General features: G+C 43.3%; 1 protein-coding gene across 2 annotated transcripts in view; it reads right to left on the bottom strand.

Annotated features, from left to right (window-relative positions):
- The window catches only part of ches1 (checkpoint suppressor 1), a 58,420-nt gene that overhangs the window by 4,343 nt on the left and 32,753 nt on the right, over positions 1-21,324 (bottom strand). For both annotated transcript variants that reach the window (XM_019270460.2, XM_019270463.2), the window contains exons 3-5: positions 15,343-15,494; positions 8,122-8,180; positions 794-902 (exon numbers count right to left, since the gene is read on the bottom strand). In XM_019270460.2, the coding sequence (XP_019126005.2) occupies positions 794-902; positions 8,122-8,180; positions 15,343-15,494 (320 nt within the window). The remainder of the gene's footprint in view (positions 1-793; positions 903-8,121; positions 8,181-15,342; positions 15,495-21,324) is intronic.

The following is a 21,324-nucleotide window of genomic DNA, read 5'->3' on the forward strand; positions in this document are numbered from 1 at the left end:
CCTTGCGAAAGCTCTAAAGTCAGAATGACACAGAATGACGATTCTGCAGTGAAGCCATTTAACCGCTGTCCACTAGACGTCAGCCCCCACATAATATCGCTACACATATTTTGCTCTATTAGTCAGAAGACGCTTTTCTCTGTAAGGCGTTAAAGGACAGGGGTGTGTTCTGACATCCAATAAATCAAAAGAGGCTTCAGTAGCGTGCCCTGTCCCCTGGACATTTTCTCCCCTCGAAATGAGAGGGTTAGCATATTAATATCTTATAAGAAAAACATGCACCCCTTACGGTGATCAAATATTCACTGCATACCTTTAGTAAGACTTTGGGTATGTTTAATTCATTATGCGGTGCAGGCCATCATACTCTTATGCTCCTATGATGGATGTGCATGTCCATGCATGCTCTGAATGTTCTTTGAATCACAAGGCCTCTCCCTCTAATAAACCTGTTTGTGTGTGTGTGTCCGGGTGTGTGTGTGTGTGTGTGTGTGTGTGTGTGACCGTTATATAAACACACCTGGATAAAATTTTCTGAAGAGTGAGGAATGTGTGAATGCCTCTGACTTTTGGACACAATAAAGATGTAATTATGTAAACTTGTGGAAAGTTTCGGCGCGAGGTCTGCTTTGTGTACGTGTGCTTTTTGTATTCGTTTGAAGGCTACTGTGTATGTGTGCATGAGGGCGTGGGTGTGTCTGTGTATGTCTGCGAGGGAGTGTGTTTGCACAGGGAAAGCACTGACTGACAATAATCGCATGGTGGAGGGCAACAGGAGCAGAAGTTTACCCACCTTATGGCCGAGGTTCTGCTCCCCACGGGGCTTACAGGTAGGGGTCTTATCACAGGGAAGAGTGCCTGGCTCCTGACACGGGCGCCATTTTGAATCACACCACGAGGAACTAAAAGAGAAAGCAGCACACATAAGAACTTGTACACACACACACACACACACACAGATCCATGCAAGGTTAGTAACATACAACACACAAAGCAGTTTCAAAGAAACACAGAGGAAGCGTCTCCAAAACCTAATCGGACCTCGATAAGACCCGGGAGCAGCTCGATGAACATTCACTGACCGTCTGAGGAGGCCAACAGGGCAATATTGATGAGAAAGGCGAGGTTAAATTGAGCGGGAAAGCGTCATAAATGAGTTAAGGCCGCTGCGAATCATTCAATTACCAACGACCGCTGGGCTCGGCTAAATCCAGCCTGTCTGATGCTGTGTGCTGAACAGCAGGTGGCTGGAACTTAAAAGACAAAACCACAGATTTTCACAGATTTGTGAGTGATGATATGTTTGTCATGTTCAAAACTTACAACCTTACATACAATACTCCAAATTCACAAAGAAAACAACAACTGCTTTATACATTTATTAAGTATTTAAGTATGATTCCAGACTATTTTCTGATCTTAAACTATAAATTATTTTGAACTCTAGTTAGATACATCATTTACCAGGGGCACTTTGACTTGGAGGCAAACAGGAGATGGATTAGAAGTGCGCATTGTCTTAATCAGTCCCTCGGTTCGGTGTGAATGTGTTAAAGAAATGCTGAAAAGACCTCCAAGATTGGACTGTGTCATGACGTAGATTTGGGAAAGTTCCCAAAAGCACAGTGGGCTCCTTCATTAAGCTGAAGAAGAAGAACTACCAAGATTTTTCCAAGAGCTGTCCATCTGGTCTAGAGCAACCAGGCAGAAAAGGACTTTGGTCAGGGAGGAGAAAGAGGTCCAATGGCCACGCTATGCGATTTTCACAGAAACCTACCAGAAGGAGAGCTTTACAGCACTCCATCTCAGTGCCATTTTACTCCACTGAATAAACAGGCATATGGCAACCCACCTGGAGTTTACCAAATAGTGCTTTCTCTGATCTAATGAGACAAAAATTGAATTCTCGGGTCTGAAGGCCAAGTATTTCAACTGGCAAAAACCAGGTGCTGCTCATTTCCTGGCTGTCACCTGGTGCCACTACACTGCAGAAGCGCAGCGTCGGCACCTTCATACAAACAGAGCCAAATACAGGCAGGTTCTCGAAGAAAACCTTCCAGCAACACAACACCATGAACCACACATCCAGGATAATGGACCGGCTTTTGAACAAATCCTTGAATGTCCTTGAGTGGCCCACCCAAAGCCTAGACTTGAAGCCATTTGAAAATCTGTGGGGAGGCCCGAAGATCAGTTTACCAACGCTCCTAATACAATCTGACAGCTGGTAGACTTGAAGCTGTAGTCGCTGTCAGTGCATCCTCTGTACTGCAGTGACATTTCAATTTCTGATTTTAAAGTACCTGCATTTAAGGAATAGTTAGACATTTGGAAAATATGTTTTTTCTGACAAGAGTTAGATGAGAATTTTTAGCGTTTAGGTTAAGGATAAAGATGTGTCATTTTTACAGTTCTGTTTTCGTACGGATTACACAAACCAGATATAATGTTTTCATTAGTAAGCTCCAGAGGTTCTGGGATGCAGAATTTGTTTACCTCCGCACGGAGCCAGGTTAGCGGTTTCCTCTTGCTACCAATCTCTATGCTAAGCTAAGCTAAGCTAACAGGCTGCTAACTGTAGCCTCATATTTACTTCACATGGCATGTGTGGTATCAATCTTCTCCTCTAACTCTCAGCAAAAGAACAAAAAAGAGCATTTACCAAAGTGTAAAATGATTTCTTAGATTTTTCTGAATGTTTTCTTTTGCTATAATGAATCAGGTTTATGTGTAGACTACTGGAAAAAGAGAACTTGCTGCTATCAATATTTAAAATGAAGCCACTTAACAAGGAATTCATTTAAGGTTTCAGTGTGTCCAGAGGGATTTCTGGTTCAGAACCAACAACGCCTCAGTATAAAAAAAAACACCTTAGGATTAAAACAAACATTAAGTATCTACAAGTAATCGTTTGTATGCTTTAAACTTTGCAACAGCTGTGAATCTACTGTAGACCCTGCACAGCAGAAGAGAAGAAAGAAAGACAAGAAGAGTGCATGTGTACATTTGAGCCAAACACTCTCATTACTCGAGGCACGCTGCTCACCACAGCCATCCCAGTTCACTAAAACAGCTGTCATTTTCATCTCTGGGGTCAGTTCGCATTTGCAAATGATGATCTGCTGGTTGCTTTGTCTGCTGTAGGAGCATCTGTTGAGGTGTAAATCCTGGAAATGTCTTACCATAGCATCAATATACTGTATTATAAGCTTCTTTTTCTTCCAATTCTGGTTTGCAATCTCAGTAAATTTATGATTGATGTTATGAGGGGGGAATTTAATTCACCCCCAGGAACCACAAGCTCATTAAAACATACAAGTTGTTATGGCGAGGCCCCCCAGAAAAGCGCCCTACAACGTATATTGGGCTCATGTTGTAACACACAGAGATGAATTATGATAGATCTGTTTGTCGTTTGTCATTGTTGGTGTGTTTCTGTAGCTTTTCCCCAGGCCGGCTGTGTCCACAGTAATCTTATTGACTCCAGTTAGTGCGGCTCTGCCCCTGATATCTCCAGCTCTGCTCTCCATAACCTTATAAGTAGGTCCCTGCACAGAGTCTCTTTTATAATCTTGATCACTCAGTGCATGGATGTGTGTGTGTACGTGTGTGTGTGTGTGTGTGTGGGCAGTGCATTAGGTCTCCCCGGGTTGATGTACACCCACCCCTCCTTCCCCACCTCACTCCAGTCAGGCTTTGGGTTGCCATAGCAACCGCTCCCCTTCCACATGCCACAGAGTGGTAGATCATGCATCAGCAGAGAAAGTGATAGAGAGAAGCAGAGAGAGAGAGAGAGAGAGAGAGAGAAAAGAGGGAAAGGAAATACCAAGCTCTGTTTGACACGGCCTCTCATAGCTCAGCGACACACTCCTGACCACCACTGTTTACCCTGGATACACACACACACACACACACAGCACAAGCGCAGACAACTCTCCTCACGTGTGCGTGTTCTGTATCTTTGCCTCCTCACTTTGCTGTTTGGATTTCTCAGCAAACCCCTTTCTCTTTGTCTTTCTAATTCCGTCCTCTCTTGTTGATTTCTTTCTCCTCTCTATCGATCCCGCCGTCTATTCTATGTATAGTGGTGACTCATGTCTCCAACTGAGCATGCACGTCGTCTCTGCAGGTAAAAAAGCCTGGGACATATGCTAAAGGAGGTGAGGTGACAAAAGTAAGTGGGGGGGGAGAGAGGTAGAGCGGGCAGTGCTCCCAAAGCCTGTCCTCACTCACTGAGATTGAGCAATACATTTTACAAGCTCAAAGCAAGAAAAAAAAAAAGAAAGAATGAAGAAAAACACTACTTGGTAGCAGAAAGCAGGACGCACTGAGGGGAAAAAAAATGTAAATACAGAAGAGAAGAGGTGTCTGTCTGCATGTCTGCCTTTTTCCTGGAGAGAAAATATCCTCTAGTCTGTCTTTTTTCCTACGTCTGCTCAGCCGCTCTGCCTTTCTGTCTGCTTCCTACGTCTTCGCCTGCCGCCCGTCTCCCTGCCTGCCTGTTTTCCAGGGCAAGCGGAGCCCTCAGCCTCCCTCCCCTCTCCGCTCTCATGTGCCGTATACGCACTCAGCCTTCCTCTGCTCTCCTGTTAAATGAGTTCCACATGGCCCTGCAGGCTGCAGTCTCTGCACGACTGGCAGAGGAGCGTCGCAGACAGGCACCCAATAGACGCAAAACACACACACACACACACACACACACACACACACACACAGTCCAAAGGGTCGAAGGTCACTCCCAGCAGACCTTGAAAACGCAACTGTTTGAAAGTGGCCTCTCTCTCAGTCAAAACACCCCCCAACCCACCACTCCCTCCTGTCTATCTGCTTGGCTGCTGTGTGTTAAACTGAGTACAGAGTCTGAGGACAGGATGCATACTAATGTTGTCTGACTGACTGGTTGGATTGCTGGTGGGCTGTGAACGCTGGCAGTTTAACTGGATGGCTAACCGGCTTGTCTATCTGACACTCCAGCTGAGCGTCTAAGTGGTTGGCTGACTGACGTGTGCTACGACTTACAGGAGAGGCAGGCAGGAGGGAGATGGGGGCAAAATAAAAGCAACACCTACTTACTGGAACTTAATAAGGCTTTTAAACACGGCTACAAACACGGGTCATATCAGGCAGAACATCTATGCTCTTACATTCTCGTTGGCCGGATTCAACTTCTGCCTCCTGTTCTTTTCGGTTCATGCAGTTAGTCGGAATTCTTTGGCACATTTTTTATGATTTACAAGTCTATTCCCTTAAACATATTTTAAAAAAATCTGATCTTTTACCTGCTACTTGGGCAAATAAAATTCAGGCTCCTTGGAAATCTTTTAGAGTCTTATATCGCTTTGGAAACTTAAAAGGACACATCAACTTTTCACTCTTTCCTCAGTGAAAAGAGTTGTATAATGTCCTCTGTGGCTCTGAGGGAAGCTTTGTCAAGTCGGAAAAAATAACCTAGATGATGTGCTTCAGTCAGTACAGAAGTTATTTTTCCATTATTCTGTTCTCCAGCTGTACAGTAGTGAAGTACTCAGATACTTTGTGTGAATAAAAGTAGTGATATTATTATGAAATAAAATACTTACTTACAATTAACAAGTATTCAAGTACTGTACTTAACTACAGATATGTATTTATTTAATTTTATGTTACTCTCTACCCATTTTATTTTGTGCGTTTTACCCTGTTAAGGATAAGCATGGGAAAATGTTATGGCAAATGGATGGAGTTTAGGATTTTAAACGAGTCTCCGACGTACTGTATGGTCAATACATAGAAAATAATGTTAATATAAGATTTAAAATATGTTTTAACATCCCAACAAGAGCTCAACTGATGTCCACTTCACCCCACTAACATTAATACATTAAGTTAACAGACTATGTGCATGCTTTTCCTTCTGATATTGGAAGTACATTTTGTTGATAACAGAACAAATTTTAAATGCACGACTTTGCTTGTAATCAAGCATCACTTGTTTTTAAGTAAAGAATTTGAATATTTCTTCCATGCTGCTTCAATGCAAAAACTGTATTATCAGCAAAATCCACTTAAGTATCAAAAGTACTCATTATGAAGCAGAATGATCCCTGATATTATGTACTGTACTGTATGCATAATCCTAGATTATCATGATTACTGATGCACCGACATGTAAGCAGCTGTTTAATGTTGTAGGATGAATTGAGGTGAAGTTAATTCTAATTATCTTACAACTACTGGGAAGTTTCACTTTCTGTAATAACTTATCATTGTAGGTAAAATGTGAATTTGCATAGTAACCTTTAACAAAATAAATGTAGCGGAGTAAAAGTGCAATAATTCCCTGTGAAATGTAATTGAGTCTAAGTATGAAGTACCTCAAAGTGAAACGTACTTAGTCACTTTCCACCACTGCCCCTTGAATTCATCTTCTGCTAAAACGTCTGAATTATTAAAATGGCTCTCTCGCTGTCTGTAGTCGCAATAAAAAAACACAAACAAACAACAACACAAGCTTTAATCTAAAAATCATGAGTAGAATATTCCGACTTTACTGTTCTGGGAGAGTTGAAGGGTGATCATTTGTAAACGGATGTAGTTCAACAGACGTAAGCCTAAAGGTTGGAACCTTCAAAGTGGTGTGTGATGTGCTGATATGCTGCACTTAAACATTTAACAGCTGGTCAGTTTTTTCCCCCCGATTAGCTTCCTGTACGGCTGACGGGTAAATAAAGTCTTAAAACTGGTTTCTAAATAAGTACAAATGAAACAATGGTCCATATTAAATGACAGCAGGTGACCTAAGTGCTTAAATAAAACGGAAACACTTAGGCGGAGCAGATCCCCTTATAATTTAGAGCTATTAAATGTTGAACTTTGGGGTGATGGGTTGGATTAAGGACACAGCTGCCAGGCGTTGTCCTTGTGCTCATCCTGAGCCGGTGCTGGGCCACAGGGAGAGGCAGATTTCAGTCCACATCAGCTCAGAGCGGAGAAGCTCTGAAAGCTCTGGGAATGGGAGATGGAAGTAATAACGGAGGGCACTCACAGCCCCAAACTCACTCTCTCTGGCACTCCACCCCTCCACCTCTCCAACCTCCTCCCTCCCCCACACACATCACCACTTTTTCCTTGTCTTTGCCTCTGGCTGTCTGTCACAACTTTCCCTCTCCCCGCTGCCTCCGAATGTCACGCGTGATCCGTTCAGCGCCCTCTCTCCTTTCAGAAACACATTTATAAAGTTTCCTTTTCCCCGTCTCTCCCTGTCACATGTGCACTCCAACTCGGCCTTCCGGACTGTCTCCCTCTCCCGTCTATCTATGGGTCCATCTGTCCGGCCGCTCAGACACATCACTCTTAGATTGTGTGCGTCTAGGGGGAGTCCAGGTTTTCAGACACTCTCTCTAACCTCGGCTCCTTGACCATTACTACTCCATTATCAGCGGCGATGGAGGGCGCGCCACAGACGCCTAATGTATCCATTTCCCCCTCCATTTAGGACTCGGCAGCCCAGCGAGCTCCCGGAGTGCTCCCTGATTGGGATTGAATGTCCATTTAAACTGCCGTCCAGCCACCAGGGAGGAGGGCGGGGGGAGAGGAAGAGGAGGAGAGGAGAGGAATAATGGGAAATACAGGGAAAAAGGAGGTGTGGACGAGAAAAAGAGTGAGACTGTACGCAGTGTTGAATGAGGAAAGGAGGCAAGGGGATTGCTCCCCAGCTCCACAGATTTGAAGCTGAGATTTTCTCTCCTCTCTCTTTCTTACTTTCCCTCCTTCTCTTGCTGTGTCTCTATCACTTCTTTCTTTCTTTCTTTTTTTTTTTAAACTTTCAAATACACCTCCATAGAAGAAAAAAAAAAAAAACGCCTCCTCTGGCGCCGAGCCAAGTGTCAGAACTCAGCACTCGGTATTCTCAAGGTGCGCTTCTAAAAAGAGGGATTTGGAATTGAGATGATTGGAGTTGGCACATCGTGGAGGGAAGGAAGGGAAGGGAGGGAGGGGTTGGGAGAGAGGAAGAGGGTGAGACAGAGAGAAAGAAGAAGAAGAAATAAAGACAGAAAGAAAGGAAGAAACAGACGAGGGATCACACACACACACACACACACACACACATACAGTAGGAGACTTGCGGAGGTGAAACGGTACCTTGTAGGAGAACTCCTCCGTTCTTTCTGAAGAGGGGACTCCCCGACCACAATGGAGGACTAGAAAGGAAAGAAGAAGAAGAAGAAGAAAGGATGGAGAGAGAGAGATAGAGAGAGAGAGAGAGAGAGAGAGAGAGAGAGAGAAAGAGAAAACTGGTCAATCATTTGATCATGTTGCAGCAGCCAACCAGCCCAGCAGGCTTCATCACGAGGCAGATAGCAAGGCAGGAATTTGAGCCCATAAGCCAGTGCTTCTGATTATAGTGATTAGATTCCCGGGTGTCCCACTGTTGCCATTATTCCCTGTGATTACCTCGGAGAATTACAGCCTCGCCGCTGTAGTCCATGGGGGTAATTTCTCATGACAACCCCCCACCGCCCGCCACTGGTCCATTCACACACATAAAATAAAATAAAAAATAAAACCTCATCAGCGCATACACACACACACACACACACATTTAACACGTGCTCATGTCACACAGGCGTGTTTGAGACAGACGTGCAGACGTACAGTTTGACACATTAAAACACGAGCTCACACTGCATGCTGCAAACACACACACACACGCGCGGTAACACACAAAGCCGGAGACTCAGTTTAGGTGATCATTGCACCACTAATGAGGGAGGTAATGACGGCATTTCTCACATAGACGGAGACGTCTTCACTCACACATATGCACACACCAAAAGACAATAGATACAGTCCTGTCGGTGAAATCCATAATTTAAAGACAGGAGGGGAAAGATGGAAGGATAGGGAAAGAGAAAGAAGAAGGAGGGGGGGGTGATAAAAAGAGAGAAGAAAGAGGCTGTAAGAGCTTTTCCAGGTTGAGTGGTCTTTAGCTCCACATTAGACACCACGTCTGACTGCTCCTTTCTTCTTTTTTTTTTTTTTTTCTCGGTAGCTCGACAGGCTGTTCTCAAACACGGTCACAGTGTGTCTGGCAACATGGATTTTGGTCACATTTACACACACACACACACACGCACACACACACACACACACACGCACACACACACACACACACACATCAGACAGGCAGGACAGAAAACACCTGGGGAAGCTGTGGACTCAACCCACTCATTTGCGCTCATAAGGAGAGTTTCCTTTGTAATATGAGTCCTGTTTTATGTTCCGCTAAGCTGCTGAATGAGAGGATTTGGACGTCTGCACTTGTGATGTGGCTCTCACCTCACCAGATGCAGGGGAATAATGGACACACACACACACACACGCACAGCTACACACACACACAGCAATACGAAAAAAGCAAAAAGCAGCTAACGCAAATTTCAGCCCTGAGCCACCTGCTGTTGCCATGGAGAGTTGCCACATTGCGTTGCCACGGCGATAACATATTTTTCCTGCGCTAACAGCCTGTCTGTTTTCCCTACCACCCCACCCCCCGCCCATCTCGTTTCTCCCCCTTCTCTCTCTCTCTCTCTCTCTCTCCCTTCTCTCACTCTTTCTTTCTGTCTCTCTTCCCATCCCTGCGCTGTCTCTCTCCGTCTCTCTCTCTCTCTCTCTCAACAAATGGCTTCACAGTGCGACAGCACCTGCCTTATACTACATGTGTTGCCATGGCGGCGTTCCCGTTGCCAAGGAGACCCTGTGCATTTAATGTAGTGGGCGAGGGGGCTAAACTCGTGCAGACGCTCGTTCTGCAACACACACCCTACCCACCCCACCCACCCCAACCCCAACCAACATCTCCCCTCGTCCTTTTTCTCCAAGGGAGAGCAGAGGAAGGGTGGGAGAAAGAAAGAGAGAGAGAAAGAATGAAAGAGAGGGAGAGATGGAGAAAGAGAGAGGGAGGGAGCTCCTACCCCACCCCCCCTGGAGACACCCTTCCCCTTCTTGCATCCATTCTATCCTCCCCTCCTCCTCCTCCTTCTCCTTCTCTCATCCAGATGCTGATGGGGTGTGAAGGAATGCACCATGGAGCTGACCTCCTACCCAGCATGCTCGCTCTCTCCCTCTCTCTCTCTCCCTTTCTCCCTTAAACATGTCAGACACTACATACATCCATTTAGAAAAGCATGCATAGGATACCTACACACACAGAGTTGCACTCACTAACACAAAACACACACACACACACACACACACACACACACATGCAGATAGTCACACACTCTGAGGCAAACTGCAGGTGGGGGTTGACTGGAGCGGTGTGAGTTATTATGGTCCATGAAAAACCAAGAGGTGTGAGCGACAAAGAGTACAGGACAAAGAAGCATCATTGCTCTCCCTCTCCTCCTTCCCTCCCTCCCTCTCCTTCCTCTCTCTCTCTCTCCATCCCTTCACTTTCTCCCTCTCTATATCTTCTCATTCTCTCGGTTCATCTCCCACTTCCGACTTGTGTGGAACTGCTCGAGACAGTCCTTGACCTTAACATAATAGACATGCCGTGCAACCATTCACAGTCATTACACTTCATAACATAATATTCTTCAGAGTGAGGGCTCTTGAGAGAGATATTGTGCTATATTGATTGGACCTGCTGAGTTCTGAGATATATATATATATGACGGAAACAGATAAGACCTTCTTTCATATTCTAACATAGACTGTCCATTTGATTCTGGGTGTTTGCTTTGTGTTCCTCTGACCCTAAAGTTCGATGTGGAAATTAAAAGTGAAAAGTTCTTTTTGTAATGATTAGAAATGTTTAAAAAAAAAACTTTGACAAAGCAATCTCAACGTCCACTTACTATCCTCTCCCCATGTATCACATGGTTTTCATCAGTGGATGGAGTTTTCTTTTGTCACGCAACAAGTTTTGATTGAAGTCAACAGATTCATCTTCACGACTGTTTGAATTTGAGATGGGGGTTACATGGGGTCAACCATATGTCTTGAGGTCCCTGTAGGGTTAGTATCATATCTAAGGTGTTGGAGACTCTGACTTCTCTCCTTTAGACACTGAGCAGCTGTATGTTTGTGTTTAGAAAAGAAGGCGCCGTTCTGATCCATGCCATGGGAACCAAGGTCACATGATAGGACTGTCTCACTTTCTAGACACAACAGAAAATACTTTAGAAGCCACTACAGACTCAGTAAGAGTAAACATACTTCCTTGTAGACTATCAACCAACTGGCCAACATAGTGTAGAATAGATACACTGAGTATGATCATGTATGGACAGAGAGTAGTTGTGTCACTGCCCTAAGGGCATATAGATGATTCAAAGAGGACAACATCAGAGTTGAGGGGCAGCGTTAGGTGTATTGATAAATCCTCCTTGATCAAGCTTCAATAAACCTTTCAGCATAAGACATCTTGGACTCCTGTGCACTTTCTCTCCACTGACTAAACAACGACAACCATGAACTATCATAAAGACTGTGTGATACTGCTGAAAGTTCTGGAAAAAAAGACAGTAAATTGACTTTGAGTGACGATATCCTCCATTCCCCAATGTACATTTTGATCCACTGTGATCTGCAATGCAAGTGTTGCAGACTCCAGTTGCAAATTCTGGTAACTATTGTGCCAACTTTAAAGAGAGACATCGATTACCTTTAGCCGAATGAACCCACATTTTACCTCTTAAAATCACCACTTTGGAAAATATTTTAAATTCCTTCCTACTGCTTATATTGAGAGAAGAATTTATAAGTTGTAAAAATCCGAGATAGTATTGCATAGTTGTTGCACCATTACATCAAATGGAAATATTACTGATATCTAGTGCAAAATCATATAATCGTTTTACTTATTCAGCCTGACACGCTGAATACCTTTGGAAGCTTTGAGATGTGGATCCAGCAGCATTACTGTATGATGGACCAGCAGGTTAAAGAACCATACAAGTGGTCTCCATGTCTTAGCCCATTAGAAACAAATTGTGCATACTGTACATGCTGCGCGTGTGCTTTACGTTGCTGCTGGCCAATTTTCTAAAGCACGCCATAAATTCTTAGATTGATTTTCTACTTTCCAGGCAGCCGCTGGTTTCCATTAATCTACGGATGAAATAAAAAAAAGTCAACCCACAGAGAATGAAAGATGCTTGTTATTCAGTTATAGGTAATATTTAAAAGCCTTTATGTGTTTTGTCAAAGTTGTACTTGAAAGCGGCGACTTTTTTTTGAAAGCCCTCATTCAAATGATTCAAGGATGTTCAAGCATGCTCTCACATCTGAGTGAAAAAAAGGGATTTTTCTTCTTTAAACCAGGACAAAAAGGCAAGAAATGAGCAAAAGATTGAGGTTATGAAAAGGCAAATGTAAATTTCTTGCATTAAAAAGTTTGTTGTTCAGCAGCTCGCTCTCAGGTTTTTCACAACAGACTGCTTAAATTCACCAAATCCCTGCTCACAACTGCAAACAACTGTCATGTATCTTTGACAGGAAAGGCGCTCTGAGAAACTGGAGCTGCAACGATGAATTGACTGAATGAAATAGACAGAAAATTAACCAGCAATTATGCTGATTATTGGGAAATTTTAAGCAAACATAGCCACCATCCTCCAGCTTCTTATGACCTTTTATAGACGAAGTAATTAATCGATTAATTCAGATACATTGATTACAAAAGTAATTATTAATTACAGCTCTAAAGGAAAGCAATGACTTCTGGGAAGGTAAGATAACGCACACACACTCACTGTACATACACAAATTCACACACTGCGTACTCTTCAGGTGCCGCAGCACAAGGGACCCCGGGCTCCACTTTAACCAAGAAATGGACTCTCCTCACTTCCTCTCTCATTTCCCACTGTGTGTCACAATGCAAATGAACAGCCTCCCCCCTCTTTCCCCGCCTCTGCCCCTCACTCCCCCCATCCCATACATACTCCGACCTCTCCTCACTACACCCCGCCTCCCCTTCCTCCTCATGTTCTGAATCCGGCCTCCAATTTGTTCCACTTCCCTATACCTCATTGTTCAAAATGACACTTTTACATTTTATGGTGAACCAATTATTCTGTCTTACACAGTCCGCTGGCTCTGCAAGCCAACCTGCCCGGATCAACTGGGGAGCGGGGTGGTGGTGGTGGTGGTGGGGTGTTCGGAGAGAGAGAACAAGCGGAAGAAAGGGAAAAAAGACGACTAATAGTACTCTCGCTGACATCTCCACAGGGATGGTCAGAAGAGCCGGAAACCGAGAAACCGAGGATGGAGGGTGGAGGAGAGGTCAGGAGAGGAGAGCGAGGGAGTGTGGAGGAAACAACACAGGTGGATGCGGTGTGGAGAGGTGTGTGTGCATATGTGTGAGTGAGCATGGATGGGGGGAGCTGCAAGGGGTCGTGAAGTGAATGTAGACAAAGGAGGATTTAATTGAATGATAAAGTGGTGGAAAGAGAGTGAAAAGAGTGAAGAGAGAGAGGGAATAAATCACAGCAGGGATAAATAAAGAAGACGGAGTACTGGGTGCCCCACTAGTTGTAATGTATGCCTGAGGATGAGCGGGAGGGTGTGTGGGACATTAAAAGAGGAGGCAGGAGGAGTGAGACGAGCGGAACGGAGGAGTGTAAGGAGCCGGAGGAAAGGCGAAACAGGGGGATGGACAGGGAAGGCTGGGGAGAGGGTGAGGGAGTGAACAAGCGAACATGTGGAGAGGAGAAAAAAAAAGGCAACCAACACTTTTTACCTGCGAGGTGCCTGAGGGGGAAGGAGATAGGAGGAGGGATGGGAGTGCAAACAGCGTGCAAAAAGGTTTAAGGAAAGGATGAGGCGGGTCGGCTATATAACGCCCCGGGCAGGGTGGGTGGAGAGAGAGCGACAGATGGAGAGAGAAAGACAGAGTAGGGGAGATGTTTATGAGCCTTAGGGTGCAACTACTGATTATTTTTAATCGATTCATACAGCGATTATCTCTCTGTAAAGAATCAGAAAATAGTGAAAAATGCTTTTAATGCCAGAACCCATGATGACAAACTCAAAGACATTTCATTTCCAGTGACTTATGGCACTAATTTATCAATTCAGTTACTTTTTACATCAGATACCAATGTAGCATTAGTATAAAAGCATTTCTCAGAATTTATTCTAGGAACATATGTTTCTTTTTAAATATTGTTTTTTGAATATAAAATTGATTTAAATGAAAATCAAGCTGCAACCTCCGTGGCTCTGAAGTGAAACCAACATAGAAATGCCAAAAACTGCAGTTTCTCAAACGTCCACTTGAGGCTGGCTACAGAATGAGCCAGTCTCCATAAGTCCCCATGTTAAAATGTCCAACTTCACAGCAGAAATAAACACGTTTACAGCCTGGTACAAAAAACAGTTTTGGTCTCTATAGCTAATTTCTCTGTTCATGACAAGTGACTGAGTCTGAATTTTTACAGAACTCACCTGTTCAAATTACATTAAAGCTTAAAGTCATGCCTACTTAACGTGGGTGCCCTTACAAATGGCTTAATTGAGCACCCTGGCATCATTCAGCCCGTCTCATGTCAGCTGATAATCCACGACTTTGCCCACTTTTAGATCAGTCTGGAGGCAGAAGAGGCAGGACAGCCAAGATGGCGGCACAACAGTGCTTCAGAAACCCATAGGTGACGTCACAGAGACTATGTCCATATTTATACTGTCGATGGTAAAATAAAACCTGTTTCCCTGCTATAAAACTGTGGACCAAAATAAGCAACACAACTCTGCCATTTATAACAGCGTTTCATACACTTATTTGCTGAGAAATGGTACAGATGCAAGGATCTGTCTGTCTGTCTTTTTAAGAACTGCTATCAGATAGTTCAAATGAAACTAACCAGAAGTCAGCTCATCATTACATTTGAAAAACTGGACCTTGATTCAAAAGGTCAATTATTTAAAAAATGTGCAGTTTTTAAATAATTGACCTTTTCAGTCTTAATTCATAAAGTTCACTTCTCTTACTTGTTTCTGGGAGGCTTGTCCATACAAGTGTTTCGAATTGGATTCACTAAACTCTCTTAACTGTGCAAACATGATGATATGGTGAACAGAATAATAATTTTGTCCATCCAAGAACAAGAAAATTGTTAAATCACTCTTTCGTTCCTCAGCAGCCGGGGCCCTTGACAGGACCAGGGATGCTGCGCAGCAGCAACTATGCATCTATATATCTGTCCCCGCTCTCAGCGAATTAAAGGGTTTTTCAATTAACCCGTCCAAAACAATTCAATCAAAACTCATAAAGTGATTAAGCAATTAATTAAGTAAATCAGATATGTCATACGAACGAACAATCACTCAACCAAATCAGCTAATCCGTCTTACCTGTGGTGAAATGTCTGAGGCAGGGTGGGCGGGGAGGTGGAGGGGGGTGCCAGTCCGGGCGAGTAGGGATGGTACGGCGTCTTCTTCAGCGCCTGGATCAGGTTGTGCCTATACTCGGGATCTATGGACCACAGAGAGCCTTTGCCTATGCTCTGAAAGACAGACGAGATAAGAGGGAGATGTTATTGGTTGTGCTGCTGGGCCCCTCAAAGCACATCACAAACACAGCACAGCACACTGATGCGAGCCAACAAATCCAAAGGCCAAACACAAGCTCAAAGTATGGACCTTGTGCTGGAGTCTTGTTGTTTACCAAACCACCTGTACACACAGCAAATGACTCCCATATTCCAGAGGAAGATAACGCTCCGAGGAATGAGTATTAATACATCCTCCATGCCACCTCGCTAAAATTTTCCCCTCCGCTTCTCCGCAAAAAAAAAAAAAAAATCTGGAGGCTTTTTCCTGATTAAGACACAGGGAGACTCTTTAACTTTTTTTCACACTCCAGAGGCGATGATGGTGCGTATTTTTAGATCAAAGCAGCCCCCCCACCTCACCTAATGAAGCTGTTGGCTCCCAATCTGAGTCAAGCCAGCCTATAGATTACAGAGAAGGAAGGGATCTCAGACATGCCGCCATGAAAACACATTCCCTGTCTCTGTCTCTCACTGACTTTTCCACGCTTTCATCTTGTCATCTGAACGTGGCACAACCTGGAGTTGTGCACGGCAGAGGCTGAGAAGAGGGGGAGAGAGAGAGAGGGAAGTAAATATAAAATTAAAGCCGTCCCGCCTCGTGTTCAGCTCACTTGTAGCGCTCTGTGATACGATATAGGTAACAGGCTACAGGGTGGGGAGATGTCACGACTGCATGCTTCTGATTTCTGCAAATACCGTGAGGAATCTATTAAGAGGGAAATGTCAGGTGCGTGTGAGCATTAATTGCAGACAGATTCTAAAACCTGAGGAGCATTTTGAATTTAAGTGGATGAGAAATACACCTCCCGCTCCCCGCCCTCATCGGTGGATCAGTCAAAAAATTCACCAAAATTCTAAAAAACATTCACAGGCAAATGACACTTGTGCTACATACAGTTTTAAAACATGACAGTCGAAGATTTATTTGCCTCCTCTTAAGGTTCTCAGCCCATATTCCTCAAAATAATTCACTGCTTAAAGTGAAAAATAAGACACATTTATCAAGCGGCTAAGGGTACATTCAGACAGGATCCGGCGCTGCAGCAAAAAGGCAGGTTTTTCCATTCAATTGAGTGAAGGTAGTGTGTTTTGGCTGTGGCGGTGTGGGTTGCAAGGGTGTCCACCAAAAAACTTGAAGTTGAGCCAGATCCAACTTTTGGAAAAATGCAGCCTGATGCCACTTTGCGGCTGCCAATCAGACGGTCAGACTGGTCAAACCTCCACATTCAGCCTGGAGACTATCCACGTGGATTCATGGACTACACTTTGATAGTCTGTGGCTGGTTCACCATTTACGCTGCAAAGAAGTTTAATTTGGTTTGTGTCCGGCACCCGTCGAGTGACATAGATAGTGAATGAGAGTGAGGGAGCGCTGGCATCGATAAAGCCAGTTAATCAGCAAAATAAAAGTTATTTCCTGATTGTTTCACAGCGGTTACGTTTAGCACAAACAGACACACCGCCAGCAGCACCCGATCCTGTCTGAATGTATCTTTACTCCAACTTACAGAAGCAACATTTAAGAGTAGCTCTCAAACGACCACACGATTGGTCATGTGTGTTCTGAGGAGGCACAGCCAATCAGAGACAAGAATGCTTATGCTTATGCTAAAAATATCGCATTAGGCTCTATGTTATGTCAGTTTTGTGTGAAATTAAAAATGTCAGTGTCAGACTCTTGTCATCATATCATCATAACTGCTTCATGTTATTGACAATTATTGTCTGTATGTCTCTCTCTCTCTGATCTTGCTTTCTTCTATGTCAGTTTTTTATTTTTTCATGCTATTCCACTATTAAACTAAAACAATCAAACAAACAGAAGTTACTATCAGTGTGTAACTTCAAAGCTAGGACTCTGATGGGGTCCTGCAAAACAAATCCCACTGCAGGCACTCCTTCAATACACTGCATGACAAGACAAACTGTATCATGTACAACAAGTGCTGACTGTGCAGAGCCTCTATGGTCACCGTGCATCTTTGTGTGTGTCCCCTGATGTCTGGTGAATCAGTCATAGCTGTGCTACCACTCACTCCAGGATCCGACCTTGTAAGAATGCAAGAAACTAATAGAATGTGTGAGCACTGTTGATTTGTGTCCCCCCTGCCTGAATCTTTGCATTAGTATGTAAGTCGTGCTGAACGCGGGCCATATGTGCTGCATGTGTGTGTGTGTGTGGACGGGTGACTGTGTGCGTGACGAGTTCCCTAGGGAGTGTGATATTACCCAGCGTGGTCTGCTCCTGGGAGTGCTTCTATTACTGCCAGCAACGCCTCTCCTGGAGAGCATGATATTACACACACATACGCTCGCTCCCACAGAGGTGACCCCCACTGGGCCAAATTTCCCCTTGCACCTCCAGCCCACCAACCAGTCTGTGTATATATATGTGCGTATGTGTGCCTACTGTCTGCCCGCTTGCCAGCCGATTAAATCTGTGCTCCCTACAGAATCTCTGTGTGCAGTGGCCCCTGCCTCTACCAACCGGCCAGCCAATCAAAGCTCTCAATCTGCAGACCCCCTCGGTCGATAGGCCAATCACAGGGTGCAGCTCACAGGAAGGGTCTGTCATCTAGGTTATAGCGGTCACCTTGGCAACAGGCATCACCTGGGCTTGAGAGCGAAAGGAGGTGAAATGGACTTTTCATTTTCTGACAAACTCGCAAAGTTGAAGAAAAAAAAAAGGCAGCATGTCTCGAAAATCGATTATCACAAAAAGTATTTGAGGACAGAGATTGGCTTTGAGTTTTCAGCAGGGCTCAACTTTGATACAGTGTGACACAGATTTTAAAAATAGGATACCTCCACAAGGTGGATCTCACAGCGTAAAAGCAGGTGATAGAGGACTGTGGTCTTGACATTCACCTGAAACTGTGTTTGTGATCTCCTTTTATATCATTTTTCTCCCTCCATCCATCCTTTGATCACACCTGGTCTCACTCCTCTCATATGAGCTGACTGCTTTCTGGATGATGTGCTTATTTGAGTCCAGTATATGAGCTGGAAAATAGTCACATCACTGTAGCGTCTGCAGCTAAAGAGCAGGATTATAGAACAAATAATCCACAACTCTAAACGTTGACCTCCTACTGTAACAAATATATCATACAGTAGGAGATAAAAACTGATTAGGCACTGCATTAGACTTTAAATAGCAAGTTTAAGCAGCGTTACACTTAAAAGAAATTAATTATATGTATCTGTGTCACCACACCAGTTTGTAGTTTTTGTGATTAGGATAGCAGCAGTTCTTGTTCGCCTGTGTGCTATAAAAACTGCAGAATACTGAGCAATGCACAGGTATTTTCATGATGGAGAAAACATACATACTGTAAACTCGCCTGGGACACGTCATAGTGTGAGTAAAAGACAAAAGGGGAAGAAAGAGGAGACAAAGGCAGAGAGAGAGAGAGAGATGATTGTGTGTTGCCAACATCTGTTTCCTGTGTTATATAAGCTGTGGGGGCTGGTCTCCCTTGGAAATGGGAGATATTAAAAAGTCCTGCTGCCACTGACCCCGCTAGTAACACAATACTACTGCTACTGCATTCCTATCTGTGCTATTGTCTTTTCACATACACATTTTAACATTATGTTGTAATTATATATATAATATATATATAGATATATAATATATATATATATTATATATATAATATAGATATTATAATATATATATAATATAAGGTAAATGTGTATGTGAAAAGAGCACATATATACACACACATATATATATATATACATATACACACACACACATATATATATATATATTCTTGCTGAGAGTTAGATGAGAAGATTGATATTATCACACTCATGTCTGTACACTAAATATGAAGCTAAAGCCAGCAGCTGGCTAGCTTAGCTTAGCATAGCATCGAGACTTTGTCAAGAGGTGACAAAACTGTCTACAAACACCTCTAAAGCTCATTACTAAACACTAAAATTTTATTTTTTACAATTTATGACAAACAAACATCATAAACAAACTAGTACTAATTAGTTAGCTTCAAAGGCGCTACAGAGTTTTCCAGATGTTTTAGCTAGCTGTTTTCTTGTCTTTTGGCGAAGCTAAGCTGTCTGATGGATTCATATTTCATGTCATGCAAGGGTATCAAAGGTTTTCTCGTCTAACTCCTAAAAGAAGCAAATAAGCACATTTCCCCAAAAGACAGACGATATTCAGTAGTTTTCATACTGTCAACAAATCCCATAAAAAAGACCAAAACAACACGCTACTAACAAGTGCTGCCAATATACACATATCCTGATATATCTTATCCCTCCGTGCCACAGAGCTCTATTGTTGTCAAAAACCTGGTAAAAACACATTAATGAGCCCCACTGTTGCAGTAGGTGACATGTTGCTTTATTACAATGCACATGATTCATTGTGGTTCATATCAGTCAGTTCCACACACACACACTCACGGTCCTGGTCCTGTTACTCTCACTAGGGAACCAAATGTGTATTAATACGCAGCAAATAGTCACAAACAAACATACTATTTCCTCCTGTTTAAGATACATTTATTAAGACTACAGTGCCCAGCTGTTTTAGGATATTGGACAAGATTGGGAAGACTGTCTACCACTGAAGCTGCAGCTTTAAATAGTTAATGATTCAATTAACAATCGCATCCGTTTAAACTGTTCATGTCGGCTACTATGAGAGGAGAAAGCAAATGTTGAAATGAGATTAATAAGGACGTATGAAGCACTGAGAGCTGCCACTCTGTGCAGAAATACATGCAAGTTATCAGTTTAAGAGGCTTTGTTGTGCTGTACATTTTCATGTGCAGTATGACCTATACCACCAAAGTGTTATGACTTCATGCGATATCATGATGGACATCCACAGTCAGAGTAAAAGCATTAACCCTAGTTGTGTTTAAGCCTGATTAAACTCAGTAACTGTGTACAAGGATCCATCGATACTTACTGTACACACAGATAAACACAGGATTAATACAGTATATACTGTAGCTTAAGTACAGTGCGGATCAGAATGCTGTTTGAGATATTAAGTACAGCTGAGGAAAATGAAGATGAAGTCTGAAGCAGAAGTGTTGCTGTAATACGCACTCAGAGGATGGAAATGTTCTAACAGGGAGAAGAACACAGTGTTTTGAAGAGGCAGAGAGAGGGAAAAGAAGAAGTGGAGGGGGTGTATCTGTTCTTGTTGAAGGCCATTTAACAACAATGAGACAACGGGACACAGAGGCCATGTTGAGTGTAAAAGTTATATGTTGGTTGGACTGGAGGCTATTTTTGTCAGTACATAGAAATAACAGAGTAGAGGGTAATATCTTCTACAGGTGTTGTGAGTTGACCTTTCTTACACGAGTACCAAACCTGTTTCCCATGTGGTTTTAATTTAAGCCTAACTTTGTCCCAGTTTGAGCTTCTCCTGTATGTATTTTTACATTTCAGAGTTTGCCGTTACAAACACAGATATATGTAAGTCTCTGTTTGCCTCAAAGATAAATACAAGGCAAACTTTCAAAAAACTTTGCAGGTTATTTGCCAACACCGGAGACATTTCCAGATTCCCCAAAGACTCAATCCTGCTGGTATTAAAAATATTCCATCCAGTCCATTTTTATCTCACACTGTGCAACTCCATTCTTTCAACCAAACTTAAATCTGTGACTACAGTATAATCAGAAATCCTCATAAAGTCTCTGTAAAAACACTGATTACACGAGAGGTACAGACTGGGCTTAGTCCAAAGTAAGCAGCTCCCAAAGCACCTATGATACGTTGTCACTTAGCAATT

Source organism: Larimichthys crocea, chromosome XI, assembly GCF_000972845.2.
Source record: "Larimichthys crocea isolate SSNF chromosome XI, L_crocea_2.0, whole genome shotgun sequence".
In the NCBI taxonomy this organism is placed as follows: Eukaryota; Metazoa; Chordata; class Actinopteri; family Sciaenidae; genus Larimichthys; species Larimichthys crocea.